At 40.2% G+C, this 25,103-nt stretch overlaps 1 protein-coding gene across 8 annotated transcripts in view; it reads left to right on the top strand.

Annotated features, from left to right (window-relative positions):
• LOC140224856 (uncharacterized) overlaps positions 1 to 25,103 on the top strand; it is a 514,095-nt gene that overhangs the window by 243,844 nt on the left and 245,148 nt on the right. For 2 of the 8 annotated variants that reach the window (XM_072301696.1, XM_072301701.1), the window contains one exon: positions 10,497 to 10,632. The exons of the other annotated variants lie outside the window; for them this stretch is intronic. In XM_072301696.1, coding sequence (XP_072157797.1) covers positions 10,497 to 10,500 — 4 coding nt within the window. In that variant the 3' untranslated portion in view covers positions 10,501 to 10,632. Of the gene's footprint in view, positions 1 to 10,496; positions 10,633 to 25,103 lie in introns of those variants that run through there. 8 annotated transcript variants of the gene reach the window in all.

Below are 25,103 nucleotides of genomic sequence, written 5' to 3'. Positions count from 1 at the left end.
TCTTGTCGCCGGATTTAAGAGTCTGGACTCTTGTTTCAATGCAAAATCCGCTTGAAATAAGAGTTCAAGACTCTTAAATCCGGCGACAAGAAACTGCACTCTTAAGTCAATGCAATGCGGCATTGGTCCAAGAGGTTTTTTTTTACCAGTGCAGTCAAAAATTTTCGTGTTCGGTGTTGCTTTTCTTTGTGTCAGATAAACGTGAAGGTCTTGGTTGCTCAACAAAATTTTGTGTTAAAGCGACCAAAATTAAGTTACTCTGAAACATCGGGTCATGGAGAGAGTGTCCTGCAGGCTACTACCTCAATTCATACCTGGAGAACGCACGGTCAAGGAACGAAACCTTTTCAGAACGCCTTCAATATTCATGATACCGCCCGACCATCGCTCGCGGTGAAATAGTTGTATCCTTGCGCCTGCGAACAATTTCACGTTTTCCTGGCCTTTCTCGCATTATGGGAGTGCTTGCTGCTGCAATTTTCACTACTGCCGCTTAGAAAAAAAAAAAGAGCCTTGCTTAGGAGTTAAGTTCAGAGGGTTGATTGTTGAAATTGATAGACAAGGCTGTAGACGAAGAAGACGAAGAAGGTATGGAAGGATCCTATCGTTGGAAGCGGGTGGTTGCAATAGACAGAGAAGGTAGATAATAGACTAACTAACAGCAAACCATGAGAGACCCTATAGTTTGTTCATCATTCTCTCCCTCAGTCTTCAGAACCAACCATTTCAACCGATGGAATTGCTCCATACTACTTATGTCTTTTTTGTCTATAGCTTTGTGTATCACTTTTAACAATCAGCCCGCAGCAAACTTATGTACTCTTGTTTTCCTCTCAGTGACTCAGAGGTTGTGATTTGCGAGCCGCTAACGCAATGGATTATCATTGATGTGATCCTGGTTCGATCCTGACGGCGAATCGAAATAACACGTAAGCCGCTTGTAAATTGGACGTATTTCTACCAAACAAAACTATGTGCATTATGACGTGAGCCCTAGTATGCATGTATTTTTATGGGTCTCAGGGCTCATGTCTTAATGCACATAGTTCCGTTTGACCGAAATACGTCCATTTGTTGGCGATCGCTAATTTGTTGGAACATAAATAAAAAAGGCGAAATTTCACGCATTATATTTGAAATTTGTGAAATTTTTTGAAACGTGAATTTTTCGAAACCAAGTCTACCTTAAAAAGCGAAAAAATTTTGTAATTTAATATGGATCGGCAACGCTGTAGTGCGCGGGTGCGGCTCGTATTGTTTTTATCCATCTCCGGGGACCGGAGTAAAAGTTGAATCGCGTAAAATGTAAGCCTCCTCGGTGGAGGCCGGAATGCGGGATGGTGAGCAGTTTTAAAATTACACCCCCCACCCCTGCTACCCCCCCCCCCCGCCTACCGCAGCCTCTCCTCGTCTGCAATTAAGCAAACTTCATTCCGTTTCAATTCCGAAATGCGTCCGCCCCTGAATTTAAGATTATTGCGTTTGCGTAATTTATCGGAGCGGCCGGGCCCTGCGACCGGGAGATATCGGGGCCATACGTGTGCCGCTTGTTGCGGTTTTCCTTTCCAACCCCTCCACCGCGGTCGGGAGGGGTGGAGAGGGGGTATCTTGTGGTGCCGTCGGCGGTTCGGCCGAATTCGTCAGAGTAAACTTTCGGTCGGGGCTGGTTTTCATCCGGTTTTACGGGTGTCGATGCGCCGTCGTGTCCGAGAAAACAGATCGAAATATTTGAGGTTTAGACACTGACTGACACACAGTCAAGCCAGTCTATTGAAGAGATAGTTATTTAGTTAATTCAATAAGTGAAAACGATAACACACCAACTTGAAAATCTGAAAATAATGAAGACACACACAAAACTGCACACTAGGTGCAAGTTAATCTAAGAAAAATATTTTTGGTGCCGAAAGAGAAGTACGTAAGGACGCTTTAAAGGTCAAAGGTGGAACAGAAGCGCTAACCTCGATCGGTAATCCAGGATTGCGCGAAAGGTCTAAGAACATATATTAGGATTACGTGAAAAAGGCATAAGGATTGCTCGAATAGAAACATTAATATCTGCATCAGTAATGCGTGGATTTAAAATGAAGTTAATTTAAGGTAGAAGTTTGGCAAAACAGGAAACAGTTGGAAAATAAACGCATTTTCATGTTAACGCTAGTTTAGGTTAGTTTGTTGACAAGTCATCGATGTCTTACATTCTGATGATAGATGAAGTGAAAAGATTGAATAATGGTCGTGGGTAAACTAATTTTCCCAACTTTTCTCGGAAAAAAACATTCAATCGGGAGAAACGCGGCAACGTTGGAATGCTCATAATGGCGTCGCAACACAACATGGGCCTTTTAAGCTCTATTATTCGATGCCGCGATTATTCTAACGCGAGTTCGAATAATAATCGCGCTGAACACAGTGCGGCCGACACGTTAAACGTATATTAGCGCCTGCAAGACTTGAGAAATACTTCACGCATTGCGCCAAACAGTGCGGTCGGCGTCAAGCCCATATTACCGCTTACAAGATTGCATGAATACTTCTCGCATTGCGCCAAACGCAGTGCAGTCGATCAATTGGCGTGAAACGCATATTAGCGCCTACAAGACTGTAGGAATGCTTTAGAACTGCGTGTCGTCATTCTTGACTTTCTGATCCAGTTTTTACCTTGATTAAAGAGAAAATATGTATCCTCATTGTAACGATTCAGAAACTCGAATGATATTTAATTTTTTTGGTTACATTAAAGGAATATAGAACGAACGAAAATATCGCTTCAAAATTTTTGATACTTATATTTGAGATCATTTAGATAAATCACGGAAACACGAAGATCAGAAGGTGCAATTGCCTGATGATCTCTGGGAGGATAGAGGGCAATGGCGATTGGGCAGCGCAGAGCGCGAGGCTGCGCTATAAAAGCGGCTTTATGTATGTGTATTGACCAAAATTTCGTATTGGAGTTTCTCTCTTTGTACCGGGTGGATGATGAGCTTCGGGTGACGTAATGAGCCAAACAAGTTTGCAAACCTTGGTATGTTTGAGAAACGAAATACACACAAATACACGTTATTCGATATGCACTTAGGTAAGTTAACTTGTGAATGTAGGAGCTTCCAAATTCCAAAATTTTGAATCTAAAATAGATGGTTTTGTCGATTCTCCGTCACTTTCTTCTCTCACAGAGTCTTCCTTTCTCTTCAGCCGCCCTGAAAAATCGTTGAGACAGCTTTTGCAACTAAACCTTGGAAGCTTTTTATCAGGCACAAGCGTGAACTCCAGAGTCGCTGGCAGCGTATAGCGTGAAAATTGATTCGAGCCATTACCGGCGACCTCAATATCGGGTTAAACGCGCCATGAAAAAAGGAAAAGAGCCGGCTAATGTATAGGCCACGAACGCCGAGCGCAGAATAGACCCGAGATTACGACCTTTATCTCCTTAGAGAAATTTGAGACTGAGTAAGAAGCTGCGGAAGTGTATTTTCGCCCGAGGGAGAAAATAATTAACAGAGGGATGCACTTTGTTAAAGAGGGTGAAAGTATCGTCGTCTATTTGCCGCGCTAAGGTGTGAAACCCGTTTTAAAAACAAAATCTCATTAACTTTTTGAGAGAAAACGAAGGGTATTTCAATAACTTAGTGCTGTATACAGTGCTGGCTGAACGGATTTAAGAGTTATTTATATATTTTTCCAGTTCGATGCACCCTTACTCCCCTCCGAACTGTTTGATTATTAAGTAGTTGTAGAAGATTCTACATTTTGCGATATTTAATAAGAAAATACAAGGTTGTTGCTGAATTTTTCCTTCGCCTAGAGTCAGTTATCATGCTTCTTTTGAGATTATGAAATAAAATAAAGAATACCTATTGCATTTATTTCTCACGCATGATCGTGAAGTTAGGAGTTTATTTCAGACTTGTCCCATGCGTGCATGGTGATTTTTGAGCCATTTTTAAGGAATAAAACTCTTCCTTTAGCTCTAGCTGAAGTTTAAAACAGGCTACTTCGACTATTTGCCTGCGACATACATAGATATGACCGGTGTAAGTCGGCATTCACATCACTCGTTTGCGCTGTCTGAAAATCTCCGTCTCTATGTTACTTTTTTAAAGGAGAACAAATTGACATCATTCCTTTAAATTTATGCAGAATTCTCTTCTTACAGAGAAGAAAAATCACGGCAGTTTTGAACGATTGCCGTTGATTAGTTTACCGTTTAAAAAGTAAAGTATGACAGGAAGTCCACGACGTCGCAAACCAATTTATGTGATTGCCGGCTTACACCATCAGGATGATTTTTCAGCCCCCCTCCCCTATATTTCAAATCAATAGATGTGTTTCGTTTTAAATTGCTACGGGTTTGCTCTCATAATACTCACCACGGTATTTGCCCATATTCTATTGTTTCACGTGTGTGAAACCCACGTGAAATTAACGTGAAACCCACGTGAAATTAACGTGAAACCCACGTGAAATCACCGTGAAACCCACGTGAAATCACCGTGAAACCCACGTGAAATCACCGTGAAACCCACGTGAAATCCCCGTGAAACCCACGTGAAATTACCGTGAAACCCACGTGAAATTAACGTGAAACCCACGTGAAATTACCGTGAAACCCACGTGAAATCCTCGTGAAATCACCGTGAAACCCACGTGAAATCCCCGTGAAACCCACGTGAAATTACTGTGAAATCCCTGTGAAACCCACGTGAAATTACCGTGAAATCCCCGTGAAACCCACGTGAAATTACCGTGAAACCCACGTGAAATCCCCGTGAAATTACCGTGAAACCCACGTGAAATTACCGTGAAATCCTCGTGAAACCCACGTGAAACCCACGTGAAATTACCGTGAAACCCACGTGAAATTACTGTGAAATCCCTGTGAAACCCACGTGAAATTACCGTGAAATCCCCGTGAAACCCACGTGAAATTACCGTGAAACCCACGTGAAATCCCCGTGAAATTACCGTGAAACCCACGTGAAATTACCGTGAAACCCACGTGAAAGCCCCGTGAAACACCCGCCAAATCCCCGTGAAACGCCCTTAAGACACCCGTGAAACACCCGTGTGTGGCTTTGACCCCGAAAGTCATTAAAATTTTCGTCATTCTATTCGGTAACATTAATTGTCAACGTATATTTTCATGGCGTCGTTATCGAGTCGCAAACCGAGTTATGTGACTGCCGACTTCCACCGTCGATATGTTGTTTTACCCAAACGCATCCGCAACTGCACGCAAGTCCCTCACGCGTGTATAATCGCAAGTAACAGCGAGCCTGCGTAAAACTGCGCGCGAGGCGTATGTACCTGGCTTAATATTTTATACTCTTTACGTAGCCGGAGTACCCGTGCCCGTAGCGCAAGTTTAACCTCTGCGGGCTAGTTAAATTCCACGCATAAATTTTCATTACTTCCAGGTATTTTCCACCGACTCGAGCGCGCACTTCCCGGCAAAATTCTCGCAGGTAAATTATTGGGTGTGCGTTGCTAATGATTTCCTGCCGAGTTCACTCCGCTGAAAAGTTTGCGCACGTCTTAAAACGTTCCCACCTCAGACGTTGGCTCGGGTAATGGTCGCTCATAACCGGGAGCTTAATGTTTCGATAGCGGCAATAAAAAGGACGTATTCAAGCCGAAAGGAACTATGTACGAACTAATTGAATCCGAACGGACTATGAAGCGTACAAAGCTCAGATTGCATAGCTCCTTTTGAACCAGTCTATGTGTGGATAGTTCCTTTTAGCATAAATACGTCCAAGTATGACTCATTACGTCGTTTCCCGAACGGAAGAACGTAACTGCATTCCAAGGTTGCAAAATTGATTAAAACTATTCGATTTTTCACAAGAATGTACCTGTGCAATTTTTCCTCAAATTTTTCTGATTTTTACATGAGATCAAATGAATAGACGGTGAAATTCTCTGTTAAATACACTGAGAAACAATTTTCTCGACATATTATATTTACTTTAAGCGTCGTTTCTTGTCTACAGAATTTGGGTTTTTTGAGTTTAATTCGCGCGGATTCAACTGAACATAAGTTTTTTTGAGTTAAAAAAGCGTCGTTTTGTTATCTGTAAGTTTAAGGGGAAAAATTTATAACTAAATGACGTTTCTATAACTATAAAACCCAATGTTATGTTAAGCGAATTTAACCATAAAAAAAGTCAACAAGAAACAATGCTTTAAGTCAATATAATATTTCAATAATTTTTTTTCCTTCAGTGTAGGCCTAAGATTTTACAGTTAAAATTGCAGTTTTCAAGGAGAAATTTGGCAACAATGAAATAAAGCTACGTTATTTCGTGGGAGAAACGACGAATAGGAAAATGGATGGTGTTGGATGGTACAGGACGAGTCTTTGCATAAATTATTTAGCGAGTTTGCCCTGATGTACATCGGATTCTTGATGAGTATTTATGGAACAAGGCGAGTCTGCGAAAATCGAAATTGGAAGAATGAATGTAAATTGTGCAAAAATGGAAGAGTGGCCAAAGTCAGAAAATACGTTTTTTGGATTGCGACCTGTTAAGGCTTTGCTAATTATTCACATTTCCAAGGAAAATTGACCAACAGTGTTATTGAAATGTGTTATGTATGACCGGAAACCATCAGCAAAACCGGCATTTTTTGTGCCAAAATCGACCTTCAGACCCGTATTTAAGCCAGGAGTAGACCCGAAAAGAGACCGAAAATGGCCATATCAAGTAGCATTCCGTAAAATATAGTCCTTCAATGCGCAAAAAATTGTAGAGTAAGGGAAATTCAGCTACTTGGGCCTGAAAACGGCTCTGATCGATACATCTCCTCTCAGGAAGAGCTATTCTTGAGTATACTCTTAAGGATAAATTATTTATGGGGGATTATTTGGCAATGTCGAATGATCATACGGCGTTCCTCCATACACTGCCTTCCTCAGCAAGACCACCGTAACTTCATTCTAGATTTGATTATCTTTTTATTCACAAAATGTTTTACTGCCGAAAAACTAACGACCATTTGGATTGAATTTAGCAAAAAGGAACCACCGCGATTACAGTGTTTTCAAACCCAAGCAACTTATTTTATTCCTTTAGAATGACTAAATTTATGTACAATATTAAACTTCACACCATTGTCTTCCTGTAAAATGAAAAACAATTTGGAGGGAAGCAAAACTTTCTTGCCATGTTGAAAGGTTTTTTCAATAATTATGAAGAAGCAACATTTTTACAACACTATAATCGCGCTGGTTTCTTTCTGCTAAATGCGATCAATTTATCCTTCTGAATTCTAAAACAACTGCACTGGAAAAAAAACACATTGGATCTAGAGTCTAGACTCTTAAAAACATCGACAAAAAAAAGTACTTTTGATTCAATCAGAATCTAGCTTAAATCAAGAACAAAGCCTCTTGATTTAAGCGGATTTCGTTTTGATTCAAGCAAAAATCCGATTGAATCAAGAGTATTTTTACTTATCAATGTTTTCAAGAGTCTGGACTCTAGATCCAATGTGTTTTTTTTTTCTAGTGAATGGTTAATGGCTTGCATTTTGGTCATACCACTATTCGTGCCCTGCGGTAGGCGTGTAGTATCACACGTAAATGAAGACGAAATGAATAGGCATGACTCTAAATCAATAAAAATACTCAATGGGTTAAACAAGCTGGTAAATGCAACACGTGGAGTTGGAAGAGGGCGTCATAAGCATAAATCTGAATAGTCTCATTCAGGCTTATCCTGGTTTTTAGTTACTGAACGAACTGTAAAATTGTAAAATAAAAAAAAATTTGGAGGGAAGCAAAACTTTTTTGCCATGTTGAAAGGTTTTTTCAATAATTATGAAGAAGCAACATTTTTACAACACTGTAATCGCGCTGGTTCCTTTTTGCTAAATGCGATCAATTTATCCTTCTGAATTCTAAATTAACTGCACTGGAAAAAAAAATACATTGGATCTAGAGTTCAGAGTCTTGAAAACATCGACAAGAAAAAGTACTCTTGATTCAATCAGAATCTAGCTTAAATCAAGAACCAAGCCTCTTAATTTAAGCGGATTTCGTTTTGATTCAAGCAAAAATCCGATTGAATCAAGAGTATTTTTACTTATCAATGTTTTCAAGAGTCTGGACTCTAGATCCAATGTGTTTTTTTTCCAGTGTGTGTCATACCATTGAAAATTCAAATTTACAAAATGAAGCATCGTAGTGATGAGGTTTTCTCGTAATAAGACAGTATGTGTGGAAGAAAAATGCGAAGTTTTGATCGGAGTTGCGGCGTTCTTCTTATGGACGGCAGCATAGCACGGCAAGGAAGTCAATCGTCAATCCTGTTGCATTTTTAACTCGGGCGAGAACCCTAACCTTCACCAACGGCAGTTGCCTTGCGTCACATGCTACATTAACTCCCCCACCCCACCATCGAGGAAGCAGGATTCAATTTCCCTCAATCAGGAGACGGTAAAATTAAACGCGATCTTCCCTCCTTAGCGCGGCGGCGGCCTCCTTGAAAGATTCAATTATTCGTGCGGTTATTTCGGGGGCGGGGCGGGGGAAACACTGCAGAGATAAACAAGGCTCCTGTTAAATTCCTAACATGTTTCATAGTGAGCATTTCTCTTTAATGAAGACACTTCGTAGCTCCGCCTATGTAAGGACACATCTGATTTCACCCTTGAACCCTGGAGTGAATAAAATCATACGCAGGACGGGTACAGTTTCAAAATCTAGGAACGGTCTTACGTTAGCTGAGGTAGGTTTTTGTCTCGTGCTAGGTTGTCACGGTAATCCGCGATTATCGTAACGCGCGTTTAAGGGCGATAAATACGGGGAGTTTTTGGGAAGTTGGTCGACTGCGCGAGCGGTGCTGCAGATGCGCGTGGCCTGTTTTAATGGCGAAATAATGTTGTGACGAACGGTTCGTTCCGTAAGCGAACAGCGCGGCGGCTGCTTATTATTTTTCAAGCACCTCGACAGGGATTTCGTCTGCGCTTTGACTTGCTCGATTGTCGCCGGTGAATTGGTTCAATTTTCGCTCGTCTTCACGGAGATTTAAACCGTAATTTACGGGCTGAATAGTTAAAAATACCTAGAGGTAGGCTGCCGTGATAGCGAAGAGAGCCGTAAGTGCAAAATTTTCAAAATCGAGTTTTCTTCAAAATTCGTCTAAACTCTTTTAGATGAAATTACTGAGGTAGCTAAAACAGCAAAATTCATCCTAATTTAATGAAAACAAGACGTATGAAAAAGCCGTAAGTGCTCGAAAAATGACATGGTTTTTTTCAAGACAGCCGTAGGTGCACAAGAGCCAACGAAAACAGTGCTTTCAAGAGGAATGCCGCCCTCGTCGTCATGGTGAAGTTTAGGGTGCGATTTGCCTCACGTGTAGTCTATTGTGTTTTCATGAGCGGGAGGTTTGAATTCATCCGTCAAGAAACATTAAATATCTTAGTTAGGAGTTGATTTCAATCATTTTCGTTGCACAAATCGTGTTCAATGTGAAATTTTGATCAAGAAACATGTATCAGGATTCTTAACTTCGTACCTTGGATAGCAGGCAATTGAAGATTACGCAGTGCAAACCGTGAACTTCCGAAATATGTTCATGAGAAAAACTGCACCTTTAAAAAAGCGTTTGTATAATAAATGCATACTTCATAATTATAATACAATACAAATATTAAAAAATGATAAGATCCGTCGTGTCTTGATCTTAAGCATGCCACACAGTACAAGTATCAGACACATCGCGACCTGCGGTGGAATAAGACAAGACAGCGCGGCGGCGCGACCACATTTCGCCTTCAATTGTTCGGTTATACTCAAACACCACACCGGAGTTAATATAGTTGCTCGCTCGAGAAAACGTCAATTTACGTCTCTTCTACTCATCACGCTCGTTGCTGTCTGTGCTTAACGCTACAAAACACTGCCGTACCAAGGAAGAACGCTATATGAGCATTTGAGTGTTGCCAAATTTCCCTAAGTAAAATATTTATTTTTTAGGAAAGTTGTGAATATTCTTCCTTGGATTTTCAGGAACTTTAAGTGACATTACAAACAACATCATCTGAAAAATCGGAAGAAAAATATTTATAAGTTTAGCAGGAAATTTGTGTTGTGGAAATGGAAATTCGGCAACGCCTGAAGGTTCATACGGCGTTTTTCCTTAGCACGGCAGAATATCGGTATTTTCTCATCATGGAACTTCTTTCTTCCCCTATAATATTCTGATAAAAAACACGGGAAAAAATGGATTGCTGATTTATAATAATTAAAGTGTTAAAAATGTATGTCCGACATGTTTCAAATAAAACATTTTGCAAAAGTGGAAAGCTAATTTAACCATAGGGGTGTTTAAATTAGCATTTCTTCATTGTAAAACCTACACTGAAACAGGTTGGACACTAATTTTAACTATAAAATTTTTAAATAAGCAATTTCATTTTTTCCGCGCATAATGTCCGTATTTTTTCACCTTAAAACTAATAACCCTCTCTAATTCTTTTTCCAGGTGAGTGACGATGACTAGAATTTCCTCTGCATTTGGCTCATCATGTAAGTGTATCAATATGATTCTCCTTTATCTTCATTCCAAGTGGTTTTAAAAACTATTATTAATTCTACAAGAGTGGAATTGAATTTAGTCACGCGGCCAAAACTTAAACACGCCTATTGAATCTCGGATTTGGAATTTTTCTCGATTTAAAGATAATTTTGCCGATTTAATAGACAAGCTTCATTTAAAATTTAATGTAAAACAATGCTGAAAATTTTCAAAAATAAATAAATGAAAAGAACCAACTCTATGCTAGAATAAGTACCCTAGATAAATCGCACCAGGGATAATTGGACATATTTGAGCTGAAAGGAACTATGTCACACGTAATCGCTGTGCGCATAGTTCCTTTTAGCATAAATACGTCCAATTGGCGAATTACTGTACGTTTGTTCGTAAAAGAAACGACGATTTGGACTATTTATGCTAAAAGGAACTATGTCCCACGCAAATCTTATGCACATAGTTCCTTTAATGATAAATACGTCCATTTATCGTGTTTTTCTCCTCAAAAAAACGGGAAATACGAGCGTCGAGGACAAGGCAGGGGACTGTTGCTTCGAGTCATTTTCACCTACCTCGGGAATGATTTAAGCGACGGAATCGTCTCATAAAACACGATCGGCGTGCCTTTTCCCCCGGTGCAACATTCCGCAAGCGCGGTGGGGGGGGGGGATGCATTATGCGCGGTGTAACTGGGCGGTTGGCTTCTGGCACCGGGCCATCCCCGTCAATTCATCGTAACCTGATATCCTCGATTTATCCTTCTACCTCCGTTTTCCACCCCTCGGAATTAGAGGGTCGATTGTTGATTCGTTATCGAATGACCTTGATCGATATATAGCATTACCAAGATAGGGATATATCGATCGAGTTCATTCGATAAAGGTTCGACAATCGACAACAGCTCGTCATTTTGTCGCTCCTCTGACGTAAGGGCGTATCTCGATTTCCTCGTGATCCCTGTTCTCCGTATAACTATATGCTTTCCGGGACTCATGTGAAAATAGAGATAGGGCCTTACGTCAGAGGAGCGACGATTTGGTTGAATAAGGTCTCCGATTCTTCCTCGCCTCTGTAGTGTCTCGTGACATTACCCTAACAGCACAGCGAAAAACAAGTGTGTCTGAAAAACGCTCTACTTTAAAAAACGAAGTTTCTGAGGAAATAATTAAAATTGTTGTTTTTTAAGCGCTTTCAGCAATCAACTGAAGCGCTCTCCATACTGTTATAATTTTTCAAATATTTTTTTCTTGTCTGGTTCTTAAAGTAAAAAATGGTCACCGAAACAAAAAGTGAAGTTGATTTAACATATTGAATGTAAAAAAGTGTGCGAGAACTTATGAGTTACTGAATTACCCGTTACAGTTGTTACTTTGCAATGCCAAGATGTAAAACTAACTTCTGTGGCGGGTAATTTAGCATTTTTTAAGTTCTTGCTCACTTTTTTTACATCCAGAATGTTAAAAAAAATGTTTTGAAAAACTCAATGTCTAACAAAAATTATGATGAGACTATCCTTCGATGAAAGTATTAGCTCGAGTTCAAAGCTCATTTTGACAAATCAACGTTGCAAATGTTCATTTTTTACAATTGAAAATGATAATAAGGATCGCTTCATTTTTCTGTCGTCTTCTTTTTCCATAGTTTTGTCCATCAATTTCAATGATGAGCCCACAGCTCTATTTCCTTCTCTCGCTGTGACGTCTCGTGGCAACGCGGGGAGACACGGGGGAACGCAAGTGTTTTGAGGGAGTAAAAAATTCAAGTGCGTAGCAGTCGGGTGGATGGGTGGCGTTCTATTCGCATTCGTGCTCCGTTTTCATTCGTTCCCTTTCCAGACGCTCCCCCAACCCACCGTTCCGCTGCCGCTGCTGTCTCTTGACGCGGCACCAAGGTTAATACCTGCTCCCGCTCCGTGCAGATTATTCCGTATCTCTCCTCAAACTTTCGCATTTACTTCACCCAGGAGGCCAATGCTCGAAAAATTATTCGCGCAACGTCCAAGGAAGAAGGATTAGCTCCCTGCCTGATTTTTTATTTACGATTGCGAATCCTTTGCTCCTCGACTGACTGTCACGTCTTGTTTACCATTGCGCTGGATAGAAACCTTCGTCTATGCTACTGTGCTAAGGAAAAACGCCGTATACACATTCGAGAGTTGCCGAATTTCCTTCGATAAGTTCGATAAAATTTTTATTTTTAAGAAAATGTATGAATATTTTTCCCTGAAATTTTCAGGAACTTCAGATGAAATTGAAAACAAAAGTATCTGAAAAATTGGAAGGAAAGTATTCATAAGTTTACCAGAAAATTGGACGTATTTCTGCCTAACGGAACTATGTACTTTAAGACATGAGCTCTGAGACCCCAAGTATACACGCATAACAGGGCTCACGTCATAATGCACATAGTTCCGTTTGACAGAAATACATCCTATTTGTGTTATACCAAAGGAAATTTGGCAACGACCGAAGATTTTTACGCCATTTTTCCTTAGCACGCAGCATACTGCAGTGTCGAGGAAGAACGCCGTATGAGCCTTCAGGCGTCGCCAAATTTCTCAAGAATTTTCGGGAAAATATGAGAAAAATTGTCTTCCGAGTTTTTAGAAAATTTTGCTCGTAATTTGGTCTGAAGTGTCCAAAAATTCCAATCAAACAATATTCATCAGTTTCCTCAGACATAAATATTTTCCGAGAGGCAATTTGGCAAAATTCGAATGCTCATACGGCGTCTCTACGTCGGGAACTACGTGCAATAAGACGTAAGGGCATTTTTGACGTAGGGGCGTATCTGAATTTCCATGTGAGCCCTGCTTCACATATAAGTCCATACTTCCTGGGACTCATAAAAAATCGAGTTACGGCCTCAAGTGTGAAGAGCGACGAATTGTGTGCTTATGCAGCAATGGGCGATTTTTAGAATTTAACAAAATTTTTATGCTAATTATTTGGTTGTAACTTTTCCTAACTTAAATTTTACATGAAACATACTCAACTAGGACAATATGATTTCATTAACTCATACATTTCAACAATCGTTTTTGAATTTCTTTGAAACCCAAATCTAACAATCTGTGCTTCCCAAAAAGTTACGATATTCCTGCTTTTATACGACGGTTGCTTCAATTCCATCCGCCCTCTCAGCTCTTTACATAGATATCATATGAAATACGCGATTATATGATCATAGCCATGGTGACGTCATGCACTGCATGCGTACATTACGATTACGCATTCTTACTATTGAGGGTAAAATAACTTGTACGAGAATCATTTTCCCTCTTGGAGTTGTGCTGTTTGGCGCAACACTTCTTACGTCCAATCAGAGAGCAACTTGCAGATGCGTTTCGGCTCTAAGTGGAAATCATCATCAGTACAGCGTCACATAAGTTATGGTCATCATAAGTCATGGATATCATAAAATTATGATTTCTTGTCCCTCCTGTTAGTGGCAAAAATGTTTTTTATACTTGGGTTTTCTTTGGCCACTCAAGTAAACCCTTTTCGCCCTCACTGGAAAAAACCGCTTGGATCTAGAGTCCAGACTCTTGAAAACACTGACAAGAAATAGTGCTCTTGATTCAATCGGATTTTTGCTTAAATCAAGAACCAAGCCTCTTAATTTAAGCGGCTTTCCTTTTGATTCAAGTAAAAATCCTATTGAATCAAGAGTATATTTTCTTCTCATTGTTTTCACGAGTCTGGACTCTGGATCCAAGCGGTTTTTTTTCCAGTGCTCGGCGCTCGTCCCAAAGCGCTTTAATGAATTTCAGGATGACTCCTGGTGAAAGTTCGTCCATTTCATCTTCTCGCAAACTTATCGTGTTCGTCAACAAGAGCATGTCAGGGGAAAGTTCACGTGAGAATGATTTTTGTATCGTCTCGGCGGCTCTCGTCGTCCCCTCCTGCGGCGAGTCCGCGGTCGAAAGCTCCAAACTTTTTCGTCATTAGTCTCACTCCCACGGTAAAGTATCGTCAACCCCTGACCCCTCCCCGGAATCATATTCGTTCTTGCCAAATCGTGAAATAAAACGTGCATTTTTCGGAAAGTAGAGAAAGTGAAAACATCTCCAGTCGGGCATAAGCATCGGACCAATAGACACGGTGTGATTCAAATTACGACTCAATACGTGTTTTCTGTTAAAAATTTTACGAAGAAAACGAACCAATCAAAGAGAAGTCTAAAATCAATTCCTGAAAAAGATATTAGTGTTCTCTATTAACACAGGTTAATTATGATAAAAATACAAATGATGTCATTAGTATAATTGATTTTCCATTTAATCTGTGTTGAAAATACTTGTTAATATTTCGCTCAGGAGTTGGTTTTGGAACTTCTTGTCAATGTTGTGTCAATTGTCTTCTATGTAAGATGTTCAAAAGAAAACATATCGACGGCGTAAGTCTGCAATCACATATCTCGTTCGCGGTGTCAGGAAATCTCCGCCTGTATGTTATTTTTTTAAAGGAGAAAAAATTGACATCATTCCTTGAAGGTTTGCAGAATTTTCTTCGCACAGAGAAGAAGACTCACGGCAGTTTTATTAAAGAATTTCAGTTGAGTAGTTTTCCGTTTAAAACATTAAGTATGACAGGAAGGCTGCGACGCCACAAACCGAGTTATGTGATTGCCGACTTACACCGTCTATTATTACTCGCCTTAATTTTTGAAACCACCCCAAAACGGCTACAGAATTCGCAAAAAATATACTATTATTATCATTTATTTGTAGACGTTCGTTTTGTGGTCAGATTAAAAGAACCATTTTTCCATATTTGTAAAAAGCAAAGAATTGCAAATGACTGTCAATCAGCGAAGCGGAATAGTTTCCAACAGTTTGCCCAATACGCAAAACTACGAGCGGTTCAGATGGTATCACGATACGTAGTCTCCAGTCCAACGTTTTCTGCAATCATGTTCGCCTTCATCCGGGCGAGTATGCAACGCGCATTCCTAAGAGTTAAAATAGTGGTCTATCCTGCGCCTCGCATCGAGGACAGAGTATTAGTTCACGTTTAGCTGTCGCATTGCATTACTCATTTGAATCTTTACGCTTTATTCTTTTCAAATCAACACGAAATAGGAGCGTACTAGATTGAAGATATCGACGGTGTAAGTCCGCAACCACGTATCTCGTTTGCGGTGTTTGAAAATCTCCGCCTCTACGTTATTTTATTTTAAGGAGAAAAAATTGACATCATTCCTTGAAGGTTTGCAGAATTTTCTTCGCAAAGAGAAGAAGACTCACGGCAGTTTTAAATAATTGCAGTTGAGTAGTTTACCATTTAAAAAGTAAAGTATGACAGGAAGTCTACGACGTCGCAAACCAATTTATGTGATTGCCGGCTTACACCATCAGGATGATTTTTCAGCCCCCCTCCCCTGTATTTCAAATCAATAGATGTGTTTCGTTTTAAATTGTTACGGGTTTGCTCTCATAATACTCACCACGGTATTTGACCATATTCTATTGTTTCACACACACGGGGTCACGACCCCGTGTGTGTGAAACCCACGTGAAATTAACGTGAAACCCACGTGAAATTAACGTGAACCCCACGTGAAATTAACGTGAAACCCACGTGAAATTAACGTGAAACCCACGTGAAACCCACGTGAAATTACCGTGAAACCCACGTGAAATCCCCGTGGGGAACTATGGCAGGAAGGCTGCGACGTCACAAACCGAATTATGTGATTGCCGACTTACACCGTCGATATGACGTTTCCTCCTACATCAGACCCTATCGAAAGGCCGATTACACAATTATTGCTATTTCACTCTATTTTATTGACTAATCTCACCAAGTTTTCCGGAATCAGCGTGACCCATCGTGCGTTAATTAGTTATGTCTGATTATATTTCAACGGAAAATTAAGCAACTTTTACTTGACTTTTACTTGAGATCAGATTGATTTAAATAGACTGTTAGATGTTAAATGAAGTACAATTTTACCTGCTCTTGTGACCAACACATATCATATTCAACGTATATGCATTACAGTTTACGACTTTTCATAGCTGTGGTCATTCGACAGGAATTGCTGATTTTGAGCACAATCTGGCAAGCATGATTATATCATATCGCCCCTAAGTGAATTTAAATCGAGAGGAAGAAAACGCTGAGCTGGGACATTAACGAGCATAAACATGTTTCGAGCCAACTGATTTACGTCAGCAAAGTTGCAACTTTTGATTCGGATGACGCTCTCGTCTCCATTGTTTTCGACTCGTGAACTTGTAAGAAAGCACGCAACTTTTACCCCCACCCCTCTCCCCGCCCTCCTTGCCGTCTCGTTCCGGGCGCGCTTAAAGGTTCGGGTTTATGATTTTATGAATTTATGGGACCGCGAACTGAGCGGGAATCACTTGAGAAATGAATATTTAACCCGGACTTTTGATAGATCGTGCATTGCTTTCGAGCCCCGCCAAGTTTAGCTTTTTATTACGGGAGGACTGCCGTTTTAGGAAGAATCTCTTATGAGCTTCACAACGTTGTCAAATCGGTGATCTAATCCATCTGTAGGTGGCATACACCTTCACCTTAAAGTAAGAGGGTGCGCTGAAGTGCTGCTTAAATGAGTTTTGCAGTACTGATTCCCGTAGGATCTCGATTTTTGTACAATTTGTTGCCCTAGAAAGAAAATCTATATTGCTTTTGATGACTGTTTTGTCGGATGGACCGCTTTACGCAGAATGGAATGAAGCCAAATCAGCTATTGCGAGATTTAATGGAGCGATTTAATGTTTTACATGGAAATGGTTGTGCGGATTTTTTTTTTGCGAATTTCATTGAATTTTCTGCATTGAACGAAGCAAACTCCTTAAAATTTTCAAAAGAATCTGCACAACTGTTCTCTTAGGAAGAAATTAATTTCTCCGTTTTTGACAATAGCTGATGTGGCTTGGATCCTGTCTGCAAACGCGGTCCAAATATGCCTCCTTGTATGTAAGAGTAAAGTCACATCACTGTGACAAGTTCTTTTGATACAAAAGGCCTAGAAAAAAATATGCACGTGCAATGTTCTCAGGCGCTTGATTAGACTGTGAATAAAATCATTTGAAGAGCTGCAATGGCAAAATGGTCCTTACGGTGAAAGAAAAACGGTTTACTACACGGAGAAAAAAACTTCGTGCGTGGGACCCGAAATGCGGTAATATGGATCTCGGAAGTTTTTTGATCACGCATCCGAAAACTTGAGGTGGAGCTGCCGAAGTTCGGGTCAGACATCGAGGCACTTCGGTATGCACCGGAGTACTTCGGATGTGTGACCCGAACCCTTCGGTATATATCGAAATACTTCAGATGTCTGACCCGAACTTCGGCAGCTGGACCTCAAGTTCTTAGATACGTGATCCGAAGATCAGAGATCCATATGACCTCAACCTCGGGTCCCACGCACAGTTTTTTTCTCCGTGTACAAATTTTTGTTTTATTTAAGGAAATTTGGCAACATTCTAACGTTCATTCAGAGAGATCCCCTTTTCAAAATTTCTATTTTCAAGCATTTCGTTTCCCTCCCCCCCCCCCCAAATTCAAACTTCCATTTTTCAATATTGTCTTTTCAAAATTTATCTTTCAGATTTCCGATTTTCAAAATTTCGTTTTTGCTTCTCCAGCCTGTGTCTCAGTTTTCGTCCATTTTCTCTTTTCGCCGAGTCGGTGGTATGTCGGAGAGTGACGTTTCCGTGAATCTGAGATTGTCGGCAACGTCCCTCTCCGCCTCGCTATCGCGGCCCGAGCGCGCATGCGTTTGCGTCTGCGCACTCGCGGAGGCCGGCAGCCAGCGAAGCTGGTCTCGCGCTGGCGGAGCAGGAGCAGTCAGTCGGAGAAATGATCTAGCTGTGGCTCATGCCTGCGATCTTCCTTCACTCAATTTTCACAGCCAAAACCCTACCTCTCTCTTTGGTTTGTCATTGTCATCCGAATTTTAGCGAGTTGCTCTCTTCTGCCCTTGTTGGCTGCTTTCCTTCCTGATCAGGAGCTACGCATTCCGACGTTACGCTATTTGCGGCAACGAAGCGGATTCGCGGCAGCTCTAGACAGGGGGCCCAGCCAACACTCCCGTAGAGCCCTGGTGATCCCCACGAGGGGGATCCCCACACCCCCACGTTTTTCTTCGGTTTTTATTTTTCCCCCGATCGAATACTTTTACGAGCTTTTGAATAGAATATGGTGGTAGTTTCAAGGTCGTCTCGCCGGCCGAATCCGCCGCCGGCGTTCGGAATAATAGGTCTCTTTACATTCCTCTTTTATTTGTTGACAATCCTATGCTCCGCGCCTCAGACGCGTTTTATGGATGTGCGTTTCCTGGGCCCGGATGATATGGATTTGGACGCGTTTATGCAGAAAGAAACTATGTTGCGCGTAAACCCTATTGTGTATAGTTCCTTTTAGCATAAAAACGTCAATTTGTTCTGCGCTCTCGGCTGTTTCTTCTCCCTGCGTTGATATCCTGTGTCTTGTGGCGGTGACGCTGAATGGACGACAAGACTGGCGATGAGGACTCATAATCCGTGTTTTCTCGTAAAAATTTCATGCTGAATGCATTACTATTTCTAAAATCAATCTATATATGGTATTAATTCAGTTATTACTAAAGTTGGAAAGAAAAGTATTTTTACCCCAAGGAGTCCTGTGTAATTGTTACGTGCATATTTGCATTTTTCACCACTAAAAAAAAAAAAAAAAATCCATAAATGAAAAATCATCGGCTATTTTTTGTACAGGGTGTCCCTAAACCTAATTTCGAATAATATTTTCAGAATCGATATTCAGGATCAAAATAATGTTTTCGTTACAAATGAAAATGTACGAAAATTGGAGCTTACGTGTTTTTTCACAAGCTAAATAAATCTAACTACTAGAAATCCGAAACCATATTAAGGGAGGTTTTAAGAGGAGGATCCATACATTGATATATCGAACAAATTTCATTGAAATACAAGTTTTGCTCTTCACTCTTTGTAAAAACGAAGATGTAACAGAGCAGAAGCATACTTTAGCAGTCTATTGGTAAACAATCTCTTCCAAAAACTCTAAATGAAAGCCAAAATGAGACAAGACGCAAAATATCGCATTCGAGTTGTCAAATCGGACTGGGATTTCCGCGCTAGGTCTCATTTTGGCTTTAATTTAGAGATTTTTCACCAATAATTGACTGATGAAGAAGTATCAGTAACAGTACACTGTTTCAGTGTTGCATCTCTATTTTTACAAATATTGAAGTGCAAAACTCGTATTTCAGCAAAAAAATTCGATATATCGATGTTTGTTTCCTTCCTGGGAGGAATTACCTAAAGCTATGCAGCTCAAGTCTATCAGACAATTGCGACGAAGATTTCGCGCAAGAACTTGGGAACAAACGCATCAAAGAAAAACAAAAGCTCCAGCCGTTTAAAAGAGCAAAAAATCGGGATGAGAAGGCGCGGTGAGAGAGCAGAGACGTCAAGGTACAAAAATAACAAACAAGAAAACATAACATCAAATTAAAGCGAGGGATTTCGCACCTGTAAAAGGTTAAGCAGCCAGTGAACAAATAAAAAGAGGGAGAAGTGGGTAAATATGAAAGAATAGCTTGAAGATGTCACGGGAACAGCGGTATCTCTGTCCCTGTTGTCAAGTTTCAAGTTTCAAAGTGCACGGATTTGAGGAAATTACTCATGAGATGTAACATTAAGTACCAGCATAATTGAGGGCAAATTTCAGATGGAATTACCAAAAGGTTACGAAATTGTATGGAGGAATACAAATGTGTGTATTTCGGATGGATAATAATTCGCGCTCCGCGAAAGGCATTTTGCTTACACAGCAAAACTGAAGGCGAACTTTAGATAGGCGATGCGCATCAATGGGATGATAAAGTTGTTTATTGGCTCAGTCAAAGCCTTAATAACGAGATCAATGTGTGTTTTTTGGATGGATAACTATTTGCGCTCTCCGGTAGGGAAAATTGCCTATCGACAAAATTGAAGGCAAACGTACATTGGCGATACTTCTCAATACAGTTGAATCAAGAAGGAAGACTTTAAAATCCTTTTGGTGGACGTGAAAAGCATTCTGAATTTATTTTGACCGCAAAAGCAATGCAATATCGATTGAGGGCTTTGCGATTCCGATGCAAATTATTAGATGTTGTAATCGCATACATTAGTGCTTGAAACATAGTAAACATATTTTCCCTTTTTTCAATAAATTATTCATTTTAAACATGTTTTCTTACCATCAATCAATTTTTTTATATCAATTTGAACAGTTTATGACCCATTCCAAGACGGAATCAACGATCCAAAAACAAGTATGAGTTTTAAAACACATTTTCAACTTTAAAACGGTACATGTGCGATTACAAAGTTCTAGTAATTTGATGCAGTCATCAGATGCAATTAGAAGAGCTAAATATTTAGATAATCCCTGTGCGCTTAACATATTTCCACTTATAATAATAGAGTCTAAATAGGCCGATACATCATTCTCAATGCACATGATTTGGCGTTTTTCCTCCAAAAATTATCCAAAGAGAAAATTGAAGAAACGCACTTTTCGGGGCAACGAGCAGGAAAGTAAACGAGGGATTCTTTAGTGCCGTGTGAAAACATTTTTTACGAAAATCCGTAGTCGTAAGTTTATAACATCGGGTTTCGGAAATATCATTTCATCTGCGTTTTTCAAACTTTAGATCGTAATTGCTATACAGATTTTCAATAGATCAATTAATTTGATCTAGTTTGAAATAGCTTTCCTCGCATTTTATAATAGCTGCCAGTATCAGCTCATCTTTAGAAATCCGTCGACACGGCAGAACTGTTGAGTTAGTTGGGCAAGAATTTCAGCACGAATGGAGAAAATAGTGAACTTAATTCATCATGGTATAAATTTCATATCAGTAAAGCAGTGTAATATCAACAAGACGTTGCATTAATATGACTAATTTGTGGTGTACACTTATATTGAGAGAAGTACAAAGTAATCTAAACCTTCGGTTGACACTAGAGTTTCCCATTTTTCCCTATGATTTATTGAGTTGATTAAACCAAAAGTAAATCGTTATCATCACAAAATTTGGGTTCGTTTGTGCTTCAGTTCATACATTCACTAAGAGGAATCTCAGAACACACGTATTTTTCATTGGTGTAGACACAATCTGGATGAATCTGAAACAACTATGGTGTTGACTGTTGAGTAAAACCACACTGAAAAAAAAATTGCTAAAATATGGTGACAAATCACCAAATTAGTTAAATCAACCCGGTGTTCTTAATCTATTTTGATGAGGTGACAACCTTTTTCACTATTTCATGTGTTGATTTTAGCAGTTTTTTTTTTCAGTGCAGCAAACACAACTTGTTGTGATTAATTGATCCATCACTGAAAAAACGAGATTAGGGCTGGGCCCTAGAATTGCTTCGCCTCCACCGCCACAGGGGCAGGCCCTGCGGGGGTAAGGCCCAGCCCTACCTGGACAGGGTGCAGCTCTTACCATGTAGGGCTGAACCCTGAAGTAGGTAGATTTGGGCTCTACGCGCGCCGGGCCTGCCCCTATGGCGGTGGAGGTGAAGCAATTTTACCTACCCGGTTAGGGCTGGGACCTTCGGTGCAGGTACCAGCCCTAAACTCGTTTTTTCCGTGATATTTACGTCAGATCAAAGAGGGTGGAGCAGAGACAACACAATTATTGTCTCTCAAACAAATAACTTTAAATATGAGTTTTTAGATTATTGAAAGTATAATTTTACTGACATGCTCGACTATTATTCTGTTAGTAGCAATTAACGTGATAATTTTAAAAAAAATCGTAACTATTATAATAGAGTGAAAAATCACGTCAATGAGAAGAAGTGACATAAATATATTTTTTTTACCAGATGAAAAGTCTTTAGTATTCATTCTCATAGAAGTAATAGTAACAACTAGGATTTTAATTTATAGACTATTTTATATTGGGTCCGTTTTATTTGCCATTTCTGTACATCTTTATATCAATGTACAAAACATTGTTTTTCCAACACAAGAGTTTCCTCGTGTTTTAGAGTTCCGCGCGGCAGCGATGTGTCTCCGTTATTACCATTAATTTTATGGCCACTGCAAGCTCAACATAATCATGTCCGCCCGCCCTTAACCCGGCACCCGCAGCCGTCTAAAGCCCCTCATCCGCCCTTGCTTCTGTTTTGATTTCAAAGAAAAAGTATCTTCAAACTCGTTTAACCGCGCGTCAAAACACCGCTGCCACACTGTCGCCGGAAAACTTCATTTGAGGGGCTTGGAAGAAAAAGGCACACAAGTCCAGTTTTTGCTATTCCAAGAAATTTGTGTTTTAAGTTTCAAAATGACATGGAGCCTTTCGGCAGAGACGAAGTAAACACACTTTTTGACGCTTTAGAGTTAGATTTTAGTTGCAAATACATAGAATATACTTTCAAACAAGTTTAATTTTAGTCCATGAATATTTCAATTTTTTTATTAAAAAAATTGCACTTATGCGCTTTGTCCTCCAAGCCCCTCATTTCATCCTTTTCTCGAAAAACTCTTCAGGCAAGCTTCTTACCGCCACGTGGGCTTCACTTCGACACCTTTTATTTAATTAAGTTACTAACGCCATCCAATTTACCCACGAGATGGGATTCTTAGTTGACATTCTTTGATATTTGGGTTGTATTTTTCATAGAAGAAATCTTTTCATTGCAATTCTGCTATTTTTGTGCGAAATTTTTATGTATTGAGAGGAGAACCTAAAAATATGTGAATACAGAAAAAGTAATGTTCGTTGAGAACACGTGGAATGTAAATTTCATCCACTGATCCGCACTTACAGTTGAAAAATTTTAAAAGTTCAAACACAATCTGCGCAGTCTTGCAGTGCGCTGAAAGATTCTCTCTGTTATGGCTAAATGTTTAAAAAAAATTATAATGAAGAAATAAATGGACAAACATTTAAGGAATTAAAATTTCTGGCTCATCCGTAAAAACACGTATGTGCACAGGGAAATAAATTGTATATACTTTGTCTCTAAGCCGAGCCAGAAATGGTAGTCTCAAATGGAAACATGGAGTCCAAATGTGCTAGAGAAGCCCCCTCTAGCCGCTACGCAGCCCAGCTCCTTCGGTCTCATACCGGTGGCGTGGCGTGCTTTGCGATATATCGATTGATCTACCATTTAAATCTATGGAAAAGGGTCGATAATAATGGTGTTCGCAGCGAACACCTTAATAATCGACTCTGTACTATAGCTTCAAATGGTTATATATCGAAACTCGATCATTCACGCCGTGCCACTGCATTATAAAAGTGTTTCTCTTAAATGCAAATCCTAAATCGATACTCTAAAATTGGAATTTTTCCCACTTATCTAGAAACTAATATTTTCGGATACCAGAAAAATCATGGTAAATATCCGGTGTATCTTCGGAAAGCGCCCGGGAAAAATGAAAACTTGACAATACTGAAATCTCGTGCCGACGACGAAACGAGGGCTGGAGATGAAGGCGTCTGAAAATCGATAGCCGTCCCACAGTGCGGAATGAGACGCGACAGATGAGGACAAAGAACGCGATCGAATTAATTACTAATTGATCGGGAGGTGCGAAATGTAAACATGTTTCGAGAGACATCGAATGCGCGGATTAGAGGGTGGATCGCCGCCCCCCTTAACCCTCCCTCCGTATCATCCCTCGTCCCCTCGCTGGGTGTCCCCCTTAGCCAGTCGGATTCACGGGAGAGGTGAGCATCTGCATACAGTGGGTAAAACAGAGGCAGATCTGATTCCCAATTTTATGTATCTAAAAATGCCTTGATTTTGTTACGATTCCCTCAAGGGCTAAAATTCGCAATGAGAAGCTACTATTTCTAGCTAAGTGTGTCGGATATCGACCAATGGCGAGGCATATGGATGATCGATCATCGACATTTCCCCATATGTAGTTGTGGTAAAGAATCGATTATTAAGGTGCTGGGTACGAACGCCCTGTCTATCCATCCGTTTCCATAGGTTTAAATGGCAGATTAGTCGATATATAGCAAAGCGCAACGCGTAACCTCTCCTGAAGTATCAGAGAGCGCGATAAGTTGCGCTTTGAACGAAGAATGTATAGCGATTTTATTGACAGCGATTTTTTGCAATATTATCGGATTGAAAAATAGCGATAAATTGCAATTTTATCACATAAATTTGCATCAAATCGCGATTTTACCGACGGCGCTTATTCACAATGTTGTCGAACAAAAAATCGTGATAAATAGGAATACAATTTCAATTTTGATTTTACAGAGATAAAATTGCGACATGATCGAGGATAATTGCGTTGAAGAACCTAGCGATTTATCACAAAAGAATTGCAAATAAATCGCAACTTTTTTTCGAAATATCGCGATCTTTCCGTTGAAAAATGCTACTTGGGTACAGATCGCGGCCGACTCCGATTCTGGTCCACTGTACGACGGTCGAAACAGAGGACCCGACACGCGGCGTGCATTATGTAGTTGGATTTAACCGCGACATCAAATTCCAATCAGCGTGGTCGCCCCTGGACCCGATCCGCGATCTTGACACCGTCAAAG

Source organism: Bemisia tabaci, chromosome 6 (genome assembly GCF_918797505.1).
Source record: "Bemisia tabaci chromosome 6, PGI_BMITA_v3".
NCBI classification, from domain to species: domain Eukaryota; kingdom Metazoa; phylum Arthropoda; class Insecta; order Hemiptera; family Aleyrodidae; genus Bemisia; species Bemisia tabaci.
This window is presented reverse-complemented; position numbering and strand designations above follow the sequence as displayed.